The sequence below is a fragment of the Falco biarmicus genome, chromosome 3 (genome assembly GCF_023638135.1).
Source record: "Falco biarmicus isolate bFalBia1 chromosome 3, bFalBia1.pri, whole genome shotgun sequence".
NCBI lineage: Eukaryota > Metazoa > Chordata > Aves > Falconiformes > Falconidae > Falco > Falco biarmicus.
The window spans coordinates 107,849,825-107,871,615 of record NC_079290.1 but is presented as its reverse complement, the minus strand read 5'-3'; the positions used below and the strand labels follow the sequence as shown (position 1 = coordinate 107,871,615).

Sequence of the window (21,791 nt, the reverse complement as noted above, 5' to 3'; positions counted from 1 at the left end):
CATTTTGACCCTTTCGTTTTCCTAGTAAGAAGAAGGGAATTCCTGCACCACAACAGAGAAGAGACAAGCTGGTCAGTGGAGCCACAGGAACAAGAGCTCACTAGTAGAAGGCAAGCAGATGCCCCTATGTGCCACGTATGTTTTTGGTAAGCTTTGCCCCCCATGGCAGGCTCTGCTCTGTGGGAGTCTGAGGCTTTGGAGAAGTGAGGGAGGTTCTGCCGTTTATCTTTCCCGATAAGCCTGTTTATGTGGAGGGCCAGGGTCGGAGAGTGACTTGGAGCTGTTGAGTGCTCCACTGGGTGAAATGGTTAGTTTTACGTACTTGCTAGTTTGTCTAGCTCATGTGTGATCTGGCCTGTACTCTCAGCCTGCAAAAAGAGTTTCGCTGCTCCACTCCAGGCTTGCATCTGAAGCACGAGAAGGAAAAGCTATCTGTAGTAAGCAGGAAAAGAGCCAAGAGCCTGGACTGAGATTAGGGGCTGCATTAAATTTAGCTGGAGATTATTAGAGGGGGAAAAGAGGGCGCAAGGTGGGGGCAGATGTTCCTCCCCTTTCTCCTTTTGCTACCGGTTGGTATTCTTGCTGGTTATAGGAGTAGCAAGGGGCTGAAGAGAGGCAAGGAAATGAAAGAGCAGTAGGCAAATGCTCTTTGAAGACAAAACCTAAACATTGTCATTAGTTAATCAGTGTAGATAGTGAGTAACTTTCTGCTTGGTGTTTATTACCAGTTGATTTCCCACAAATGAGACTGCTAGGTCTTCCAGAAATGAGCTGGGGGGCTCCTTGTTTCCCTTGGGGTGCCATCTCTTGAAAGGCAGCTCAGTACCTTGCAGCAATGTACGTCAATGGCTTCGAAAGGGAAAGACCTCACTGAGGCTGGTGTCAAAGTCTAAATACAAGGTGGCAGCTCATCTCATACTTGGAACCAGGGTTTCTAAAGCACTTCCCTTGGGAGTGTGCCCAAAACTCCATGTTCTACAGATGGCATGAGTCTGAGGGAGTAGAGAGAGGGAGCTTGCATGTGGAGAGGTAGTTGGAAAAAGAATGCATCTTGCTATATGGACTGTGTTCCCACTAGTCCATGCTGCTTCCAAACCAGGAGGATTGGTATATCTACAAATGGCCTACAGGTTATTAATACAGACCACCAAAGAGCAAGAACAAAAATATCCCCACCCGGGGAAGCAATTCTTACTCCTTTATGGACACGCTTTATTATCTGTGTGTTGAGAAAAATTTCTCCCTCATCTTATTCCTGAAATTCTGCTCGCTACGTGGCCATGACTGGAGTGCTGAGCTTCTCACTGGGGTCAAGACCACGTCTCTTTGGTAACACAAGGTCAGGCCAGTACAGGCACTTCTGTGAGCTGCAGCTCCAAATTGTCAGTTAAGCAAAATATTCCATTTTCTTTGCCAGCTGGAGCAAGCCCTTGTTTTCAGCTCATTTGCTATTCAGCAGACCATGGATTTTTCTAGGAACATCAGCAGATGCTGATCACGAGGGTCTGCATGATAGAAAGTGGGAGAACACTTGGGGACTAAAGAACATTCTTATTCTCCCCCTCCCTGGGGAATGTTGCTCCCTGCTACAGCAGACACAATCCTTTTTAGTGTGTGACCCACTGAAAAAGTACAAGTTTTAACAGCCATTCCCACAGGAACCATGCAAGAATGTTGGGTTGGTTGGGTTCCCCCGCCCCCCCCCCCCCAAGTTGTGAGATGAAGGGATAAATATGTAGGTGCTTTTAAAAATAAGAGCTATATGAGGATTTGCTAATTCTTTTCACATGGGCCACCAAGGAGCCAATATGTAGTAAATCACATTCAGCTGTGTGCACTCCCCCTCTCCTGCTTGTGGCCTGGGTTTGGACTGGTGCCCTGGAGATGAAACACTGATGCTCATGCCTTGAGCCGTCAGGCACGATCAGATGTTAGGTCCTTCTCCTTTCCCTGTCTTCCTCACCTCCACGTACAGCTCCCAGTTCCCGACAGGGGAAGCTAATGGGAGCGGTTTTTTCCAATGCTGAATGATAAACACTTAATCCGTGAATAAAGAAGAGGTTTCTTCAGAGGTGAGGTTAGTTTTGGATAGTCAGACAGCTGCAGTTCTAGCACGAATGGTGGTTCTCTGTGTAGCACCTCATCACATGAGTATAGACAGTATTAGATTACTACAGTAGTCGATGGTTCTTGCATCGTTTTGGGGACTCGAACAAAGCACTACCTGGCTTGCTGCACCAGGGCTACCTTTCCTCTTAGATGTGGCTAATGTCACGGAGATAACCATTTAGAAATAGTGCTGAAAGTAACATTTAATGTTAACAAATGCTGAATAAAGGGGCGGAGAGAAATGCTAAGAATAATCCTTGGAAGTGAGAAGGTATTTGTTTTTGAGCTAAAACTTGCCCTTGGGAATGTGGCCATATGTTGTGTGTTACACAGCAGCCCCTCTTGAAACATTTCAGCAATTAAGATTGGAAAGAGCAAAGCAAGACCGAGGGGATCTAACAAGCGAAGTGCACTGTGTTGCGCAAACGATCCCATGCCTTATGTTCTCTATAGTCTCTTGTTGACCGTTGCAGGCTTTATGCAATGTTATGCAACATTCATTCCCTTCTGACAGCTGTCCAGAGCCTGCTTTTTCATGTGACGGTGGTTGCATGCAGAGAGCTCAGCGTATGCCTCTCGGAGTGTTCCTTTAGAAAATCCCAGCTCCCTACAAAGGATACCCAGGTCCTGGTCACTGCTGCTGATGGCTTGAAGACAAAGCAAAGCCAGTTCTGTACCCTGCCTTCCTTTCCTGCTCCACGTGACACCATATGGATTCCCTCAAAGTGTAATGTGTTCCATTGCTTTTAGACACTCTGTAGAAACCAAAGCCAGGAATGTTTTTCTGTCCAAATATAGTCAGGATGACAGTTCTTGCCCATAGTCCAAACCAAATATCTGCACTTGAGAACCCGGGACCTCTAAAATTCATCGGAACTCTGAAGTCACAGCAGTGGTTCCCTGCGCTCCTATAAAAGCAGTCCTTTCGGGGGCTCAGGCTGCCTGCTAAAGCATTGAGAATATTTTCGGCTGTTGGAACTCCAGGCTAACTTCTTGCCCTTGGCACGGGGCAACACTGGCTCCCAGAAGGGAGTCTGGGGGGTTGTCTGAAGCATCTGTAAGGGGTTTATGTTCTGACAAGTGCTGCAGATTTGAGGCCACTGATGGCTGCATCTGAGAGTCCTTTAAGCACAAGAATCTCTTGGGAAAGCCACGATATTCTTAACCCAGGGTAGAGAACAGGGATGAAATGTCAACAGATGTGCACTCTGGTCCTAATAACCCTTAAAAAAAGAAGAGTTGTGCTTAGAAAATTAACAACCACAGTACTAATGAGCTAAGTATAAACATGAAATTTCACTTTTTATCAGCAGCAATGCTGAGGATTCTGGCCAGAGCTTGTGCACCAAATAATCTAGATGCACAGTGACTTTATCAGAAGCGTTGTTAGTGTGCACAGCATTAAGTTTGTGTGTCTCCCTTCACACTGCAAGTTGCATCTGTAAGTTCTGAATACCTCAGCATAACAGCTTTCCTCATCTGCCTCTCATTGCCATAATAACTGAGGTTTGTCTTGGCCTTACTGTTGAGCTGGTTTCTGAGCAAATGTTTGGCTTAAATTTAAAGTTTTGAAAGCATTCTGCAGCCGGTGGTTTGGTGCAGTTGGATGCACAGGCACTGAATTTTTATGTGGATGGGCACAGTACATTCCTAGCATATGGGGGGGTGGGGGGTGGGGCAATGAACAACGTGCTTTCCAAGAAACCCTGCTCTCACTTCTGATCCATCAAGGTCTAACCTGCTTGCTACCTTGCCAGGGAAGCGGGATCCTAAGTGTCGTAGAGGTCAGGAATCTTCTCTGCAGCTCAAGATTCCCCATTCACCCACCACACGTGGTGCAAGAAGTTAAACAGGTAGTGCACAGTGTGGTCTCTTTCCCCATTCAGAATACTTGAGACTTCTACTTGAATAACTTGTGGAAAGGGGTTGGGTGTGCTAACCTTTAGCAGCTGCGTGAATAAGTATTCAGAAACAATGAGGTTCTCAAGAATGTGCTTTTACTAAAGCTCTAGATACTAACTTTGGGGAGAAGGGTGGGTCTGAGCTGAGTTGTGTTTTACAAAAACTTTCACGTTCTTTACACTGGGACAAAGGAAATGTCTTGGTTCCCTCCGGCTGCGTGGTTGTGTGAGTTCTTAATCTGTGCTTTAAAACTCAGGTCCGTGTAGTCATCTTCAGAAACAGTAAGGCACTAACTGGGTGCTTGGAAGATTTCAGGTTCCTGCTCTGCAAGATTCCAGGCTTGACCTGAGGCAGGTCTTTTCTCCGGCGTGGCACGCTGTGGGCCCTAACCCGTAAGGTACAGGCAATAGCACTGCCCTGCCTGCGAGACTGATTGGCCACTAAATGCTCTGAGAGACTGAAAGGTGCTCAGATACTCTTGGCAAGAGGACAGGACATACATAACTGCACAAATTAAAATCTTTTTCAGACACCGCTGACTCTTCCTAGCCATACGAAAGGCGGATGCACTTAATGCTGTTACACAGTTCCACAACTAAAACTCAGTGTTCTTCCAGCATGGTGTTTGCTAGCTGTATTTTTCCTTTCAAGCCAGTACTGCTTTACTGGAGAAGAGCTCTTGGCTGAAGTTTTTAAGCCCCATTCCAAGGCAGGTTTTTACTTCAAGAGTCCTTTCTCAATCAGTCTTTCTGCAGATGTGTTCTCATCTACAGACTGACAGAAACTCGTTCCGGGGAACATGAGACGTTGATAAGTTTAGGAGCACGTTGTTACTAGTTTCTCCCTTCATGCTGTGGCCTGCAGCTTAAGTCACAAATGGAGGTGCGTTTGCACTACACTCTGGAGCTCAGAACAAAGCAGGGATGTTCCATTCTGGGATGTTCCGTTCTGCACGCTGTGCTACGGGGGAAGAGGTGTAACAGTCCCTAGAAACTCGCAGCTCACAGCTGAGATGAGCCACTGTCTCGGACTGCTGCGGTTGGCTGCTTTGGTCCACAGGAGTTAACAGCTCTGGTCCTTTGCTTTCTGCTTTCCCTTCCTCCTAGTTCCAGCTTTCCTTTGTAATTCTAGCCATAACTTCCTTCCATATTACTTCTTATTTTGTCGTTCTCCCGGTATCTGAACAGCTGCTGCACTTTGTCCACTCTCTGCAGAAAGCACGGGGTTTCTCCAGGGGGGAGCTTGGTGAAAATTGAAAAAGAAAATTTTCATGAAATTGTACACAGACTCATTGGTCATATTTATTCTGAGTTGTTTAAAAGCTCCGGGCCAGCTCTAGTCTGAAAATACATGAAACTTATAAAATGTTGCAAGCTTGATTGTGAACTAGGGGGAGAAAAATTAAAGAAATTTTTCATGATTAAAATTGCGAGAATTTTCTGAAACCTTTCAAATGCTTCAGGTACCCCCTTAGGAATGTTTTACACTGGCTGGCAATAGAACTACCCCCTCTCTGCTGTTTGCTTGTGAAACTTGGAGATTGCACCATTCCTTTTCCTCTGGTCAGAACTGTTTAGCTAAGGCCACCCCACCTCCAGAGCACCGAGTAGCTTAGTGACCAGACAGAAAATTGCCGCTGTTTCTGAAAATTGCAGAATTTCTGAGTAAGTTTTCTTAAAAGTCCTGAATTGCCTTTGTGTCTGCAGGACCTAACAGCTCCAGACAAACGGACCACTTCTCCAGGTCAGTGGTACCCAAAAGCCACGTGATTCCAACCATGCTTGTCTTTCTCAGCGTGATAACCCCTTACTGGGTCGCTCCCAAGTATAGGAGAAAATCGCTGGTCAGTTGCCAAGTTTCGTGGAAGAGGGGGTTGTTGTTTACTTTTATCTGAGTTTGTAAACTCCCTGACCAGAATTTCCTAAGCCGAGAAGCCTGCCTGCTTTCTCACAGCATCTCGTTTTTCATTCTGCTCCTGAAGACAGCCCTTGACAAACGACAGCTCTTCTAGCGTTAAGCATCCCTCATGAAACATTCCAAGGGCATGATGCTGGCTTCTGGATTCCTTTTGCTGCCCCCTCCCCCAATTTTTTTCATTACATAAAGCTGACAACTGCAGATTTGTCCTCTTGATTATAGAGTCAGTTAAAGAAAAGAGTTCATATCCATCCCAGCTTGTTTCACTTTGCTGCTTTTCCTCCGCCAGCCCAACTTTCAGCTGCAGTAACATGATACCACTTGGCAGAGAATCTCTGGCACGTTGGAAAGAGGCTTAATGTAAAGTCTACTTTTTTTATTATTATTTTTTTTTTTTAGAGCTTTTTAAAACTCTAGTGGTTCTGCACAACTTTGGCAGGGCTACTCACAAACGCTCCAAATGCAACTGTGAGCAAAAGGATTACCAATGCATTCTGTGAAGAGAATGTCTTAGTGTTATCTGCCACATCTCTCTCTAAAAAGTATTACAGAACGACATGGACCAAATAGAACAGCTTTCTGCAAACAGAAGGAAGAGCTGCCTCTCAGTTGACAAGAAAAAGAGCAATGCTTGCAGAACCCTTGTGGGATTTTTATGCATATTCCCTGTGGTGGCTTTTCTGGCTGTTGTGGGAGATCCAGCTGGAGCTGCAGTTCAGAAAAGTCAGGTAGGAGAAAGGATCCAATTCACAAATGCTTGAAAGGGGAGTGGGGATATCAAATGTACATGCATGTGTATTCTTTTTAGAAGACGGATGCATACAGGAAGCAACCTAAACAATATATAAATAACAGTTACGGCAACAAGGTCTGTTTATGGCTGTTTGAGTCCCTTTTTGCAAAGGACTCTAAAAAGTAATTAGGCATCCAAGATGAATCAGATCATTAGGGTTATGTGGGCAGCTTGCAAACAACCAAACAGTGAATGCACAGATTTGGGTGGTTTTCCCTGAGAGCTTTGGCTATGCCGAGTACCTCTGCTTTCCCAGCCTAGTGTGATGTGGCATGCATGTATTCTGATCTCTGTAGCAGCTGAGCTTTCCTAGGAACTCCAGAGGCAGGGCTCACAGTGTAAGATCTAACCTGGGAGTTAACACTGGACCTACAGAAACTATTAGGTGATAATTAACTCTCAAGGTCCATCCATTAGCAAGATACACTGGGACAGACTGATGTTCAAGGGGAACTGTAGCAAGGCTCTGGCACTCAGTAGCTGGTTTTAATTTTTGCTTTTGGCTTAATTTTAGTTTTTAATTTTATAAAAAAACCCAAAACAATCTTCTCCAAGCGCTTGCATCCTCTCCTGCTGTTTGTGTTTATGAAGATTCTGGCAATACCCCCCCTTGTTTGCATCACATGCTCAGGGCTCTTGGTAATTGGTACTAAGTCACAGAGTAATGTTACTGTTTAGCTTAGGAGAGGGGGGCTGCGAGAGAGGGGAACGAACTGTGCTCGCTACAACTCAGTGGAGTAAATTAATGGAGGTCCAACTGCAGAGAGTGAATAACGTCGAGCAGGGATGTTGGCCAGTGTCTGCCTTTATATATGTTGGTGCCTATTGCAGTAGTTGAGAGGGAGCGCATTGAAATTTTTTGAATATTTGAGCCCTCAACCACAGTCAGATGGGTTTCCTCCTGGAGGTGGCTGGCTGCTCCTCCAGTTCTGAGTATTCCCATAGTCTTGGTTCTTTGGCCTCCAGACAGAACCTTTGATCCAGATTATACCGTGAAGTTTTTAGCTAGGTCATCCCATTTCTGTCAGAATCCTCCATATGAGCTATAGCGTATGTGTGGTACCCCACCCATCCCCAATTCATTTTGCAACACATTCTTAATTAAAAGCATCCTGTTGCACCAGTAGTAGGTAGAACAAAGACTAGAGTAGAACAGAGACTGAGCAGAATGTTTGAGCAAGAGAACTCAGCCTTCTGCACCTTTCTTGAGCTAGTGGCTGGGTCAGATACAGGTTGCAGTGATTGTTGCTGGGCCTGAGTCACCCTTGCTTTGTTCTGCATTTTAAGGATAAACTCACTAAGGACACCTCTTCCCCCCACCCCCTTGCACTTAAGCCTTAGACTTTTAAGCTCAATGGCTGTAGGAAGGACAGTAATTTTAATCCCTTGGGGCTGCAGGGGTTTTCCTTGCAGAAGGAGAAGCCAGCAGGCTGTTTCTGACTATCTAATTTTCCTCTGTTCATACCCAGGGGGCTTTAAGAGCCTTAGGATTTCACCCTGTGCTGGTGTAATTTAGTAGCCCAGTGGCAGAGGGGACAGAATGGGCAGTGGCTGATACTCAGCCTATGCAGCTTCCAGCTCGGTGTGTTATCATCAGCTGGAAATGGCACCAGCTGGGCTGTGAATTATAGAGGCTGGAAAGCAAACACACCACCTGCTCTGCTGGCTTTGCTAAAGAGCAGGAGCAGCTGTCACAAAGACAGACAGCTACTGAAGAGTGTTAATACCTTACCACATCCCATCAGAAGTTATCAGGTCTCCTGAGTTGGAGCCCGTAAACTAACTGAGAATTCACGGTGCTAGCAATCCTGGGCTATTTCTGACTGATGCCAGAAAGAATGTGTAATCAGCCCCAATACCGGCAAGGGTTCGTAGAGTAAACAACAAAGGCAGAAAGGATTTGCCTAATTCTTCTTGAAAGAATTGCAAGAAAGAAAGGGTCTTATTATCCTGTAATTTATGAGCTAATCTGCTCCAGGCTTCTCTTAGAGCTCCAACAGATCACTGATAGACAGGCTAGCTGATCCTCCACCTCATCTGTGGTGCTGAGAGGATGCACAATTTTCCTTTTGTATCGAGGGAAGATGGCATTCTCAGAGTAAAATCAGAGGTAAAAGCCACTGGGGGTGAAGGAGAGGGAAAACAGCCAGTGTACTCGCATCACAGTGCCTCGGTGAAGAAGGGGCTAAGCCTTGAGCAGAGCGAGCCAAAAAGTATGGGTTCCTCAGCCAGATCCCTTAATGCAGCAAACAAACTGACAGAGATTAGAAGGGAAAGGTGATCCTGTGTGTTCTTTCAAGAGCAAATTGGCATCTGAAGGCTCCCAGAAATGCACTCAAATACTCTGCCAAAAGCTCGCTGCTTAGAAGGCAAGGTACTAAGTAGTTAACATCTCTCTGTCTCATAGGCGATGCTCTATGGCCCTTGCATTCCTTGCATTCAAAGACTGATGGTTTCAAGTTGGGAGCCAGACCCGCAGCTGAGCTGGAAAAAGCCTAAATGACTGTCCTGCTAGGAAGGAAAGATCCTGAGATGAGAACAAGATAGAAGCTAGTGTGGCTCGCAGGCATGAGCAAGGGAGACCGGTGTCCCGTTAGAATAGAGCCCCTTGGATGTTACCAGCCGTGACAAGCTGGAGTCACCGAGAGGTGCTGGTGATTTGGGCAGTATCTGGCAGCTGTAGCTTGGGGCTTCTTGCCTTGCCCTGGGCTTGCTGTGAGAGCAGGGATATGCCGTTTTGACTCTCAGAGCCTCAGCTCTTTCATGGGTAAAAATGAAGAGAGCTCTTGCTTTCTGTAGAGCGTGCTGTGAGGCTGAGCAAACCCCTACTGTGCAGCTTTTCTGACATTGTCACTGTATACATCGCTTAGTAAGTGTTTTGTTGCCCTGGAGCAATGACGACCCAGAGATACTCAGTGTCTTAGTCCTGGGAGGCAGGGCAGGTACACTTCCAGAGAACTGTGTCAGGTCCCCTTCTTTTACCTCCACTACTCAGGACTAAAAGGCTTTTATAGTTTGAGTTAGACGTGTCACGAAATTTGATGTCTTTTACTGTACGATGTACTGGAGCGTACTCCAGGGTTTCCAGGGCTCTTATTTACTTTGAAGGCATTTCAGGTCCACAATGCAGCTTTATAAAGAGCTCTCTGCACAAAGGGTTGCCTGTTCTACTCATTTGTCCAGTATTTAATTTCTTCTGTGGCGAGGCTGGAGAGCAATAGCAAAAGTGGAAAGGAAATGAAAACTTTCCAGGAAGAGCTGCAGCACTTGCTGTAGCCAGAAACCGACCGAGGCCTCATTCCTGCTCCATCTGTGCCGCACTCCAGGAGAAGAGCGGAGTGGCTGCAGTGCCCTATTCTGGAGTTACGCAGCAGCGCAAGGGAGCCTACAGCACTGGTCCTCTGTGATCTGGTGTCGAGGGGTGCTGCTCCCTTCCTTTCCTTGTGTGTCTGATCTAAGACATGCCCCGAGAACCCCTTGCCACGTATCTCCTCTTTTGCTGGCTTGGTTTCATTCAGCCCACTGGGAACAGGGATGTTTTGCAAAGCACTGGCCAGCTGATGCACTAGTCTTGTCTCCTGGACACCCGTAAAGGAGGAGCAGTTGTGCTCCCCAGCCTCCACATGCCCCACAAAATGGTAGTTTTTCTTTTACGCTGTTCAGTCCTGCAAACTCTCCCACCTCTTTCAACCTCCTGTTTTGTCTTTTAAGGAAGATGCCACATCGCCCGGTCTTCGTGGAGTGAGAGTGTCTGCTTTGCACAGTCCAGCTTTCCCACCTCAGCCTCCAGCACGGAGAAAACGATACACGATCACACCAGGGCACTTGAAATGGGACCACTTCAACTTGACTTACAAGTACGGACTCGGCGTTAGAGCCCTAAGAGCATTTTCTAAGTGTCACTGGGGTCTGAGTTTTTCCTGCCATGGGTATAGATATTAACCCGATGAATATTGCTAATCCATTTGCTAGTGAATGGGCAGCTGCTAAAGCCACTCTGAAGTAGGAAGTATTTCTCCAAATGCTACACCTCTTGCCAGCTGTGGATTGTGTGAAGCATCGTCACTGCGCTAGAAGCTGCGCACATACGGCTGCGTGCTGAGGCTGCTTACAGTGAAACTAACTGTTCAGGGGCGGATTCAGGCTTCAGAGAGGGGTAGGCTTTCCAAAACTAGGGACTTCTCTCAGAAGGTAGAGAATTGAATACTGACTCTGTCACGCTGGTAATTTTAAGATTTCTGTATGAACCTAAATTATCGCTGAGGGCAGCTGCTGTTGAAAGGTTCTGTGATTTCAGGACAGAGTCCTGTTAGTGCTGAGTGGTTTTAGGAATCTCTTTTCCACTGGTGTTTTCAGGAAAGGATGCCAACTCTTAGGTTACTAACAAATAAACAATAAAAAGCCCTTGGTAATTGTAGGGTGAGCGAATATGAACCCTGATATTTTCAGACATTTCTGCCAAGGCCAAGTGGCTGTCCAGATTACCCATTTCCAGCTGGGTTTGCCACTGCTGGGAATCATTCCAGCAGTACCATCCTGGTACTGGTCTGGTTGGGATACGATGGAGCTATGTAAATGTGCAGTGCTGGTGCTACTTCCATCAAGTGGGCTGTTCGGAGCCAAAGCTGATGGGGCTCCTATGGATTTTGATACGGAACTGTTCCTCAGTGCCGTCTGGCTGTACCGCTGTGGCTGGCATAAGGCAGTGACGGTCCCGTTCGCTGTTCAGCCTTGGGGCACCTCACTTCCTTGCTTTACTGGTGGCTGAACAGCCCCTGAAACTGCCCAGCACGATGGGTTGTGCTGGTGGCATCCTGAAAAGGTGTTTTTTCTCTCTGGGGAAATATTAATGGTGTTGCTGAACGTTTTTCAGGCGAGCTAACAGGAGTTCGGACAGAACGAGGTTCAGGGAATCCCCTTGGAAACGGTTCTGTAAGCTGAGCACAGCTGGGTAGATCAGACTGTGGCAGGAAACCTCAGACTAGCAGGAGTCCTGGAGGTTTGGCCGCAGAAGGGGCTGTTGTCCACTCCTGGCTGGGGTCTGCACCCTCCTGGGGATGCAGCAGCCAAACCAGTTTTTTTCTTTCAATGTCTTGGGTGATAACAAAGGTCCTTTTCATGTGGCCGCTAAGTCCAGCCATTCCTGACTTGAAAGTTCCGAGCAAGCCCCAGACCTGACCTCTCAAGAGAGCGGCACTCGCTGTTAAACCGCAGCGGCTTGAGTGGCAGAGGACACCGGGTTTCTGGAAGCCCGTAGAAGTGGCAGCAGCAATGCACGGGGCAGATTGCTTTGGGCCTTGGGCTGAGGGCACTGCTGTGGAGCTGTGAGGGTGCCTCCCACACCGTAGCCCTGGAGAGCTGCCCCAGCTGTGACTGTAAGGGCTGGGAGAGTGTTCTGTCACCCAAGGAAAGCATTTTGAGCTGTGGTTTGAGTGCATTTGCCCGAGGTGAGGAGTGAGGAGGGCCTGTGGGGTGGCAGAAGGATGGCAGCGGTGGCATCTGGCTGAGAGCTCTCCCCTAACCCCTTTCTTCTCCCTACAAGCAGGAGGAGGAGTTTCTCAAGGTCACCAAATGCAGGCCGGGCAGATAATTTGCAAGGTGTGCCTGATGCTGCGGTTACCGCGATGCTCTAGGTAGCTGATACGCCGTCATTTACACAGAAGTCTCATCCTGTCACTGGCCTTACTTGCTCGATGCGCGGTGGTGGTGGTCAGTGGGCGATGCCGCAGTGCCGATCAGTACGTCTTGGCTTTCTGGTGGACGGCGGGGGTTAGTCCTGCCTGTAAGACAAAGAATGAGTGGGTAGCGTGAACCTGACTCCTCCACACTGAGCAGAGAGCATCTCTCCCTTTACGCTCATCCCCAACAGACTAAGCCTCCTGATAGTCTTAATTGTCCAGGTTTACTCTCGTTAACAGCCTGGCTTGATACAAAACCTTCTGCTCCCTTTAGGATGTGCTGGGACGGAGGGAGAACATAAACAGCATAGCTAAAAAACAACCAGAAGGGATAGCAGAATATACACAACTTTTCCCAATTGCTACACTTCAGGCAATTTCCTGAATGCAGACCTTCTTTTGGGACAAGGTAAGTTTCTAGGGGCCATCTATATGTTTCCATGGTACAAACAGGGGTTCTGCCATCCTGCACCAGTAGTTTTCTTACTGTTCAGCTGTGTCTATACCTGAGGCCTAAGCAAAAAAACCTCTCTCACGTCTTTCTCCCAAGTGATGAGATTTTTTCAAAGGAAAGAACTTGGTTGACTGTCAAACCTTTGATATTCTTTGGAACTCTCTTTCAAAAAGTCATGCCTGACATGATTCTAATTCAGCGTGTGCACATACGTTGTAGCCTAAGTGTTTTACGTATAGGAGTTACCTGCTGCTGAAACACAGGTGTTTCCTCTTCTAGCAACACTGCACAACAGATGGGAGATTTGAGGATAAAAATAGTTTTCCAAGAGAACCTTGTCGAAAATGATGTGCTTGAGGAGGGACAAAAGCTGTAGTCTGGAACATGTGATTGTGAAGAGTATCAGCAATATATTAGTCCCCGTGGGGGTTTTATTAAATGCTCTTAATATCCAGTTGAAGCCACTCCTGTTCTGAACCTGCTGGAGTGACTAGAAATGCCTGATTGCCTGATGCAGCCCTGAGAGCCTTCAGCTGACGTTCGAGAAGGGAAGAGCATTTTCCTGAAGTTGTTCTGTGTCCCCACAGAATCCTGTCCTTCCCAAGAAACCTCATAAACGCCAGGGACACGCGCAAGGGGCTAGCGGCTGCGTTCCGAATGTGGAGTGAAGTGTCACCGTTCAGCTTCAGAGAAGTGCCACGCCACGTGGCTAGTGACCTGAAAATCGGTAAGAGTGCCTGGGCTCCTGCGCTGACGGGACACTGTTGCGTATGGTGACTCCACGAGGGACTTGTTTCGGTGTTTGGAGGCAGGGGATAGTCCTCCTTTGCTGTGTGCACTCAGCAGAACCTCCTGGGTAAGGGCTGGGGCATCGCCTGCCTGTAGTCAGGTAGAGAAACTACTTTTTTGTTACGCTAAGAAAATGCTCTATCCTAATGACGGCTTTCTATGAATCTTTCAGTCAGGAAGCTTTAGGTATTTGACAAAAAGTAACCCTCTGGTTAAAAAAAAAGCCACTGGGACAGGATGATCTCTGTTCCACAGATGGGAAAACTGAACACTGAAAGGTGAAATGACATCTCGGAGGTCACACAAAGCCAAAGGGCAGGTGATGGATTCCAGCTTTTCATCGTTTTAGGCTCCCTTTTGTTGATCATGTTGAAGCACCATCTTTTCTCTGCCCTCTCTCTCCTCCCCATCCTTCTGGCCCTGCATTGCGACACAGTATTTATTTCCCAAGTTTCTCAGGCCTAGGAAAATCTTAGTGCTGCAGCATTATCTGCTTGGTCTTAACCCCAGATGTACATTCTTCCTGGGATTTATGGTCTGTGTGAAATAGTTATTTCCTGTGCAGATGGCAGCAATGTTGAGGTAACCGGCAGATTTACCATTGTTTTGCAACATGCTCTTCACTCTCACATTGCATGATGCTACTCAGAAGCGCGTGATCTGCTGTCCCAGGGGCCTGTCCTGCTCCAAGTGGCCCAGGGTGGATGCAGGGCGCTCTGTGACACTGTCATCATGCTAGCAAACAGATAGCAAGCAGCTATGTCACCAAGGCTATGTGTTTATTTACATTTAAAATGGGACGTTTACATCCTGGGGTTATCATCTCACTGTCCAACTTCTCTCCAGAAAAATAATAATACATATTTCCATGTGATGTTGCAAAAAGAGCTCAGCGTTCCTTTCTGAAAATGAGTATAGACTCATTTCTGCCCTCTGGAAACAGCTCTAAATCCAGGGTCACCACAGGGCTGAGCAGTTTGTGTCACGCAGCCATCAGTCCTGACAATTGCTTTGCATTTATTTTTTTAATTTTTTTTTTCTTTTGTGGCTCTGTAGGCTGGAAAACATGTGGGAGACCATCAGAGATTTTAGTAGTAAACCACAAGTTGACAGCTGTCTGTGTCCTGGCTGGGCTTCCCCTGCTGGAGACACTACATCTGCTGCTTTCTCCACAGGCTTCTACTCTATCAACCACACGGACTGCCTGGAGTCCCTCATTCACCACTGCTTCGATGGAACCACGGGGGAGCTTGCCCACGCTTTCTTCCCACCCAACGGGGAAATCCACTTTGATGACCATGAGTATTGGATCTTGGGGAACACCCGGTTTAGCTGGAAAAAAGGTAACACGCGTCTCGGGGAGCACCTAATTTATGCCTGTAGGATTTAGAGTTTTCATTCTTGTTCAGGGATTTACCTGGTCTGGGAAAGAGACAACAAACGGGTGCGATCGTCGCTGGTTTTGGCGATTGGTGTGGCTGTCGTGTGACTGAATGGCTATAAGGGACCGTGTCACATGGCAGTGCTGTTTCTTTCTGAATCATTCAGTGGATGTAATAGTTCAGCTTTATACTCCGTAATTCCAGCTGGCTTCTGCCCGGGTAGGTGCATCTGGGAAGGGCCATGTTGTATTACTTCCACGTGATGGAAGTAATAGGGAAGTAAAATGGAAGTAAACAGCACGGATTTTAGTTTTCCTGCGTCTGTAGTAATTTTTGGGTTTGTGGGCACCTAAAAATGTCAGTGTTACTTACAGCTTGGCGTTTTCTTCTTGATTTTTATTTTTTTTTATATAAGCAATATCAAAACTAACTTTAAATTAACAGCAGATGGTCCCTGACTAACTAGCAAATTCAGTTCACGTTACATGACCTACTCAGTACTTTTCCTGGAAGTAAGATATTCTGCTTCTCACCAAATAAAGAGGAGATGGGATTTGAGGTGACACAGAGGGACTTCTCCTACCCTTGCTTTCCAAAGCACAGCACAGATGAGATCTAGGGGCAGAGACCCAGGAGAGATGGTTTTTAAAGCAAGAATGTCAACACACGTTAAGAAAAGAACTGGTCAGATGGCGTTTTGTAAAATACTCAGCTTTGAAAGGATGCCCTTCTCCATCAAACTACTGAAGTCTGCTAATTATATCAAGCGGCAGCATTTGTCTGGGATAACAGAAATCAGAGAGTTTGGTAACAAACCTGTGCCTTGAAGTTACGGAGTTATCCGGGAACAGTGTATTTTCCCAGCCTGTATTTTCCTGCAAGCAGCCGTTGAAACAAGCATAGACACTTGCAAAACTTGATTCTTAGTGAAGTTTTGTAAAAGTTATGGAATAAGCCACAGTCCCGAGTGCCGGTTCTGCCACTGGCTCTCTATTGTGGCAGCGTAACTCCAGTCTTGTATACGGAGCTGCTGGTGCGGTTGGTTTGCTACTGTTGTGCGGAGGTGACCGAGTTGTACGGATCACTTCTGCCTTCGGAAAGCCGGTGCGAGGCTGAGCCGATTCCTGCTTGTCCACAGTGGCTGCTGCTCTTTCCAACGCTGAATTAGTCGCCTTTATTGGCATAAAGAAGGATGGGAACAAAGTAGAACGAAACCATTTTTCTTCTGAGTCATACCAGAGAGATTTAGCAGACGTCTTTAAGAAAACCCCCAAAACACTCCACCCCCTAGGGGTCCCTATTTCATGTACTGGTAACCCAAGCACGTCTCCAAGCTGCCCCTCTCAGGTGCTTCCTTCCCATAAGCAGCTGCATTTAACACAGGAATCGTGTGAGATCCTCGTGGCCTGTAATTGCGCAAGGTGTCAAGATAAGGGTCAGTAAATAAAACACCTCTTGTGAGTTACCCTTCAGTTAAACTCCATCTCTGCTGGAAGCAGGCTTCGAGGTGCTGCTGAGGAACTTGAGCTCTAGGCTGTGGGGGATGCAGAGGTCTGCTGGCTCTTTCAGACTGGAACATTCCAGTAGCAATCTCCTTCCCAAACAGCCACTTCCCAGTTACAGCTCAGGGCTCTGGGAACAAAGTGAGCAGAAGGCTGACAAGAGGAAGAAAGCGTTACGCAGGACACTTGCCTTCATTTCCAGCAGTGCTCTTTCAGGGCAGCCTTCCTGTGGTGTGGCATCGCTTGCTCCGTGTGCTGCTGTTTGAAACTACAAGCACGTGGAAATAATTGGCTCGTCTATTTGCACCCCAGCAGCTATGGAGCAGGCGAAGCCGGGGCAACCTTTGATAAGACCATGCTGTCCCAGTGCTAAAATATTTCGTCTGGTTTTAAACCAGGATTAGCTAATGTACTTTACTGCACAATGCCAGCTGGTTTTCCGTTTCTCTTCCAGGCGTCTGGCTTACGGATCTGGTCCACGTAGCAGCTCATGAAATAGGCCATGCCTTGGGACTCATGCACTCCCTGAACCCCAATGCCCTCATGCACATCAATGCCACTTTGACTGGGAAAAAGACCATCTCTCAAGACGAAGTCTGGGGAATTCACAGGCTTTACGGTAAGGAAGGCAGCACCGTGCAAAGATCTGCCTGAAGCGTCAGCTGGATCCCGTGGAGCTTCATGGTGTTTGATCTCATCAGTTGGCAGGACTAGGCTGTAAGCCAGCAGGGATTTTACTCCTTTTTAAGCGATGGCAGATGTGGGAGAAGCTTTCAGAGGGGTGAGTCCACTCGCAATGCTGCTCTGAGCTGCCCCGGCAGGGACAGGGGCACCGTGTGCCTTCCCACAGGCCCAGCTCAGTGTGCCCCAGCCTGGCAACTGGCTCAGGGCCTTTTCTATTTGTGCATACAAGAATAAAAGGCCAATTTTAGCCATGGAGAGCCCTGACTTGCACTTATACATCAGGTGCGCAGCAGGAAGCTCACGTGCACAGGAAGGCGGAGGGCAAACAGCTGTTGGTTTCTCTTTGGCTGGACTCAGAGGTATTAATACAAAGTGACAAAACTCTCTGTAGATCAAACAGGCTGTGGGAAGATTCTCTCAAGCTCTGACACTTCAACCATTCCCTAGTGCAGGACTGGGAAAGAGCAGCGCTCTCAAATCACTGCTGCTGCTGCAGGGAAGCAGCTCCGTATCCAGCCCACTGCCCTATTTATTGTACTCCTGGTTTAGATTCTTTCCTGTCCCACTTCTATCATTTCCATTGAACAATCTGATGGAGGTGAAATGTCGGTTGGTTTCTCAGAAGGAACAGCCTACCCCAATCCCTCCAATGCCTTGTCACCTTCTGTTTCAGGGTGCGAAGACAGATTATTTATGTGCCCATCGTGGGCACAGAAGGGTTTCTGTGAGAAGCGCAGGAAGCTGATGAAAAAGCACTGTCCATCCACCTGTGACTTCTGCTACGGTATCTGACTTTTCTTCTGCCGTTCTTGGTGGGGTTTGCACGGAGGGAGGAGGTAACGGCTGAGCAGTGTCTGCCAGAGGGAATGCGCAGGATCTTAATTCCGTGCTGGAGGTCCACACAGTGGGTGCAAACGACTCACCCTGTCCAGCTCTGATGAGAAGAACAGCAGAGACGCCCACTCAAACATTTGAGCCAAGACCAAGGCTTGGAAATAGGAATCAGCTTTTATGTTTAAACATTTGTGGACTAGAACGTTAAACTGTCCCACTCTTCTCTAGTTTAACTGAACCCATGAGAGGCAGTTTCTGAAAACACAGCTACTCCGTGCGCCTCAGCCTGCTTCCCTTTCGGACCCAGCTGAGGAGGGGAGATGCTGAAGTGTTAAATTCAGAGATGAGGGATGCAGTACAGTTCCTGATGCAGCGATGAGACGTAAACAAGACAAATGACATCTCAAGCACAGCTGGACTTGAGCTGCTCTGCAGAAAAGGAGATGAAGTATGTTAATCACCGTATCTAGTCTCTCAGTCTTACGAGTCCAGAAAAGGGACTAATGCAGGATCAGGACAGTTTCTGCAGCTGTGGCATTAAGCTTCAGATGAATACCTACTGACCCTAAGGCGGCGTACCGTATAACTAGTTCCTCTTAGGTATTTTTTTTACACCAGATTAATTATAAGCCCATATATTCTGGTGGACTGGTCATATATCGAACATACGCTTTTCCATATATATGCAACAGGCAAGTGGATTTTATCCACCTCTGTCAGTTCACATGCAACAAAATTGTTATCTTTGCATAATGTTACGTGTCTTAAGAATTGCTCAGTAGGAGGCATTTTGAAATTAATACTTTTAAGGTTCCTTAGGTGCTAACATAATTCTGTGAAAATGTTTTGGCATGACTAAAGCTTGATCGTGAGATAGACTAACTTTTGCTGTTTCTTTCTCTCACCTCGGGGGGATAGAATTCCCATTTCCAACGGTCCCCCCTACTCTGCCTCCGCCAAGGACAAAAACCAAGACTGTTTCTGAAGGCAGGAATGTCACCTTCCGCTGTGGACAGAAGATAATTCATAAAAAAGGCAAAGTTTAGTAAGTGCTCTCTCATTTAATCCCATCCTTTAGGAGACTTGAGAGCTTACCTAACCAAAAAGGATGAGGAAGGATGACAAAACAGCGTAAATAAGAACGCGCTTTATCTTCTCGAGCACATCACTGTCTCATTTGGCACCCAGAGTAGAAAGAGGGGTGGCTAACAGTGAGAAGGGAGTGTGCAAATACTATTTGTAACTTTGCAAAGCATTTGGTCTGAAAGCAGAACTATTGGGAATGAGCAAGCTGAGTTGAAAAAGGATAAATTCCAGTTCACATCTATGTAGCAAAAAGATAACACCTACCCTCAAATCAAAATCCCCTGGCCCGTATTCTGCAAAAAACTAGTCTTAAATTTCCCCTTTCAATTAACAGTTTGTTAGTGCTTACTAATGTACAAGCATATTATTTCTGGACATATCCAAAATGGAGAGAAATAAGCCCAGGTCCATGAGCTACTTTAGGATGAGAACCCAAATTCCCATCAAGCTCCTCAAAATAATAAAAAGAATTGTCCTGGTGTAACTGCCATCGTCTTAAAACTGTAACGGACCAAGGTTAAGTCCCGTCTGTGCTGTATGCTCGCTCAGCAAAACTTACTAGGAGAAAGAACAACCACTAACACATATTGCATTGTACTAGACATTTTACAGTTTAATTTTTTTTTTTTTTTTTTAATGACAGCTGGTATAAAGATAAGGAGCTTCTGGAATACTCATATCCAGGTTACTTATCCTTAAATGAAGATCACATGAGCATCATTGCAAACGCAATTAATGAAGGAACTTACACTTGTATAGTAAAGAAAAAAGAAAGAATCTTGACTACTTATTCCTGGAGAATCAGACTGAAGCACTAACAAGGACCTGGAATGGCCACTTCAATTACTGCTAGTTCTGTTTCAAATTCAAAATGTTTCTTTGGCATTTTATATTTAATCTCCAGTAGTGCAACTGAACTTCTAAACCGGCTGCTTCCACACTTCCGGCAAAAGAGACTCTGAGCCTTGATAACAGAATGCAAAACTTTTCCAAATTAGTTTTAATGATAAAGAATTTATCAAGAATGTGCTGTACAGAGAATTAAAAAAAAACCAACCCAACTTTTTAGAAAAAGTAAAGTGTCAAAAGATTTTTGCAGTTAAACTATGTGGATCACGGCAGACTGCTGACAACCAAGAACATAACTTCATCAATCAAACGGGTGAACAGCTTGATGGCAGAGGTATTGTGGAAGGAAAATGACCAGTTATACTCTGTAAGTCTTTTGCTATCATTTTTTTTGATCCTGGTGCATAGCAATAGAAGAACTTACAAACATTACTTTCTTCCCCTTGTCAGGAGGAGGATGTAGGGTCACAATACACCCTAATTACTCCATTCCACATTTCAACATGTTCAGTTCAAGTACCCACAGAACATCTTCCCCCCCCCCAGCTGCTTTCCTGTGGTTTGTATTCATTACTCATGTACCCTTACACCAACAGGCTATTTACCTCCATCAGCAGCTCCCCACAGCTTGCCCTTTAGGTGTCCCACCAATAAGCCTCCCTACTCCTTCAACAGAGACGACATAAACGCCACATCCACCAGGAACGCAGCACGAGCACGGGTAGGCAAAGTTTAGCAAATGTCTACAGCAGTGGCACATTCGTTTGCACAGGTAGGAATGAATCCCTGACAGCTGTTACATTTAGCAAGATCCTTATCCGGTATTAAAGGAGCCTACATTGCTCAGATTAATCCTTTTCCAGTTGTCGTCTTAACCTCTTGAAAGAAGTTTCTTCCTACTTAAAAGCACCAACAGCACGGCAGAGCGTTTCACACGCTGCGGTATAGGGCAGCAGCCAAGGAGGGCATCATTAAAATTCCCCTCTGTTCCAAGACAGTTTCACCACCACAGCTGAAAGTACAGCATAGTATAAAACTTTCAAACACGTCTCTGCATAGCCAGTTAAGTTCAGGATCACAAAAGGCAAGCACGCTACGCACTAACAGAGAATTGAGACAAAAGAAAAGCCCAGCTGCAGTAACCGAACAATGCTGCACTATGCCGGAGAGCCGGTACTTCCCTTCTACAAAAAAAAAAATAAAATACAAAATGGAGTTGCACATCTCATATCAGTATTAAATTTCCATTGCAATCCAGCGTTAGGTTTTCTTTGTTTAGTAAAGCTTCCCCCACTTAGATGCATAATCCTTTTTGTCAGGAACAGGGATCTTCCAGTGATGCCCGCGCTGGCTGCAACGCCAAGGAAGGAAATCATTTTACAGCATGAAACACACACCAGGCGGTTGTGGGTGAATCCTTCAGCGCTCAGCGCGGGCTGCGGCGAAACGGCGCTCCTTGCCGGGACTCCGTGGGCTGTGGGCTGCTGCGAAGCCCTGCATCCAGCCAGGGGGTCATCACGCTCCGCCTAGGTGGAATCTTGCTAAAATCACGCACGCTTCCGTTCCCAGACTAGGAACAGAACTGGTTCTCCTTCAGTACTAGGCAACCACCCCTCGGGCCTAAAGAGAAAAGAGTTCCGCCTTCCTCCACAGCAAACACCAACCCTACCGGTTACAAAACTGACCAGTTTAGTACATCCACGTTCCAGTTCCAAGGCCGTTATCCAGAAAACCTCTTAAAAATGTACTGAAACGGCTAGCACGTTTACAATTCAAGTCAATCTTTTTACTGGACTGGTGCCCAGTCCTGAC

At 46.6% G+C, this 21,791-nt stretch overlaps 1 protein-coding gene across 1 annotated transcript; it reads left to right on the top strand.

The window, feature by feature from the left end:
* Positions 1–3,864: 3,864 nt before the first annotated feature.
* Positions 3,865–20,406, top strand: MMP23B (matrix metallopeptidase 23B). The gene is made up of 8 exons (XM_056331578.1): positions 3,865–6,656; positions 10,433–10,578; positions 13,441–13,580; positions 14,818–14,985; positions 16,981–17,145; positions 17,884–17,994; positions 18,963–19,089; positions 19,774–20,406. Exons 1-8 carry the CDS (start codon positions 6,486–6,488, stop codon positions 19,946–19,948), a joined length of 1,203 nt encoding a protein of 400 aa, XP_056187553.1. The 5' UTR covers positions 3,865–6,485; the 3' UTR covers positions 19,949–20,406.
* The last annotated feature ends 1,385 nt before the right edge of the window (positions 20,407–21,791 follow it).

Excerpts from the sequence above, each read along its gene's own strand:
- MMP23B (XM_056331578.1), top strand. The coding sequence starts at position 6,486 with ATGGACCAAATAGAACAGCTTTCTGCAAACAGAAGGAAGAGCTGCCTC. Across the intron at positions 14,986-16,980 it reads CCGGTTTAGCTGGAAAAAAG|GCGTCTGGCTTACGGATCTG; the intron begins GTAACACGCGTC and ends TTTCTCTTCCAG. Across the intron at positions 17,995-18,962 it reads CACCTGTGACTTCTGCTACG|AATTCCCATTTCCAACGGTC; the intron begins GTATCTGACTTT and ends TCGGGGGGATAG.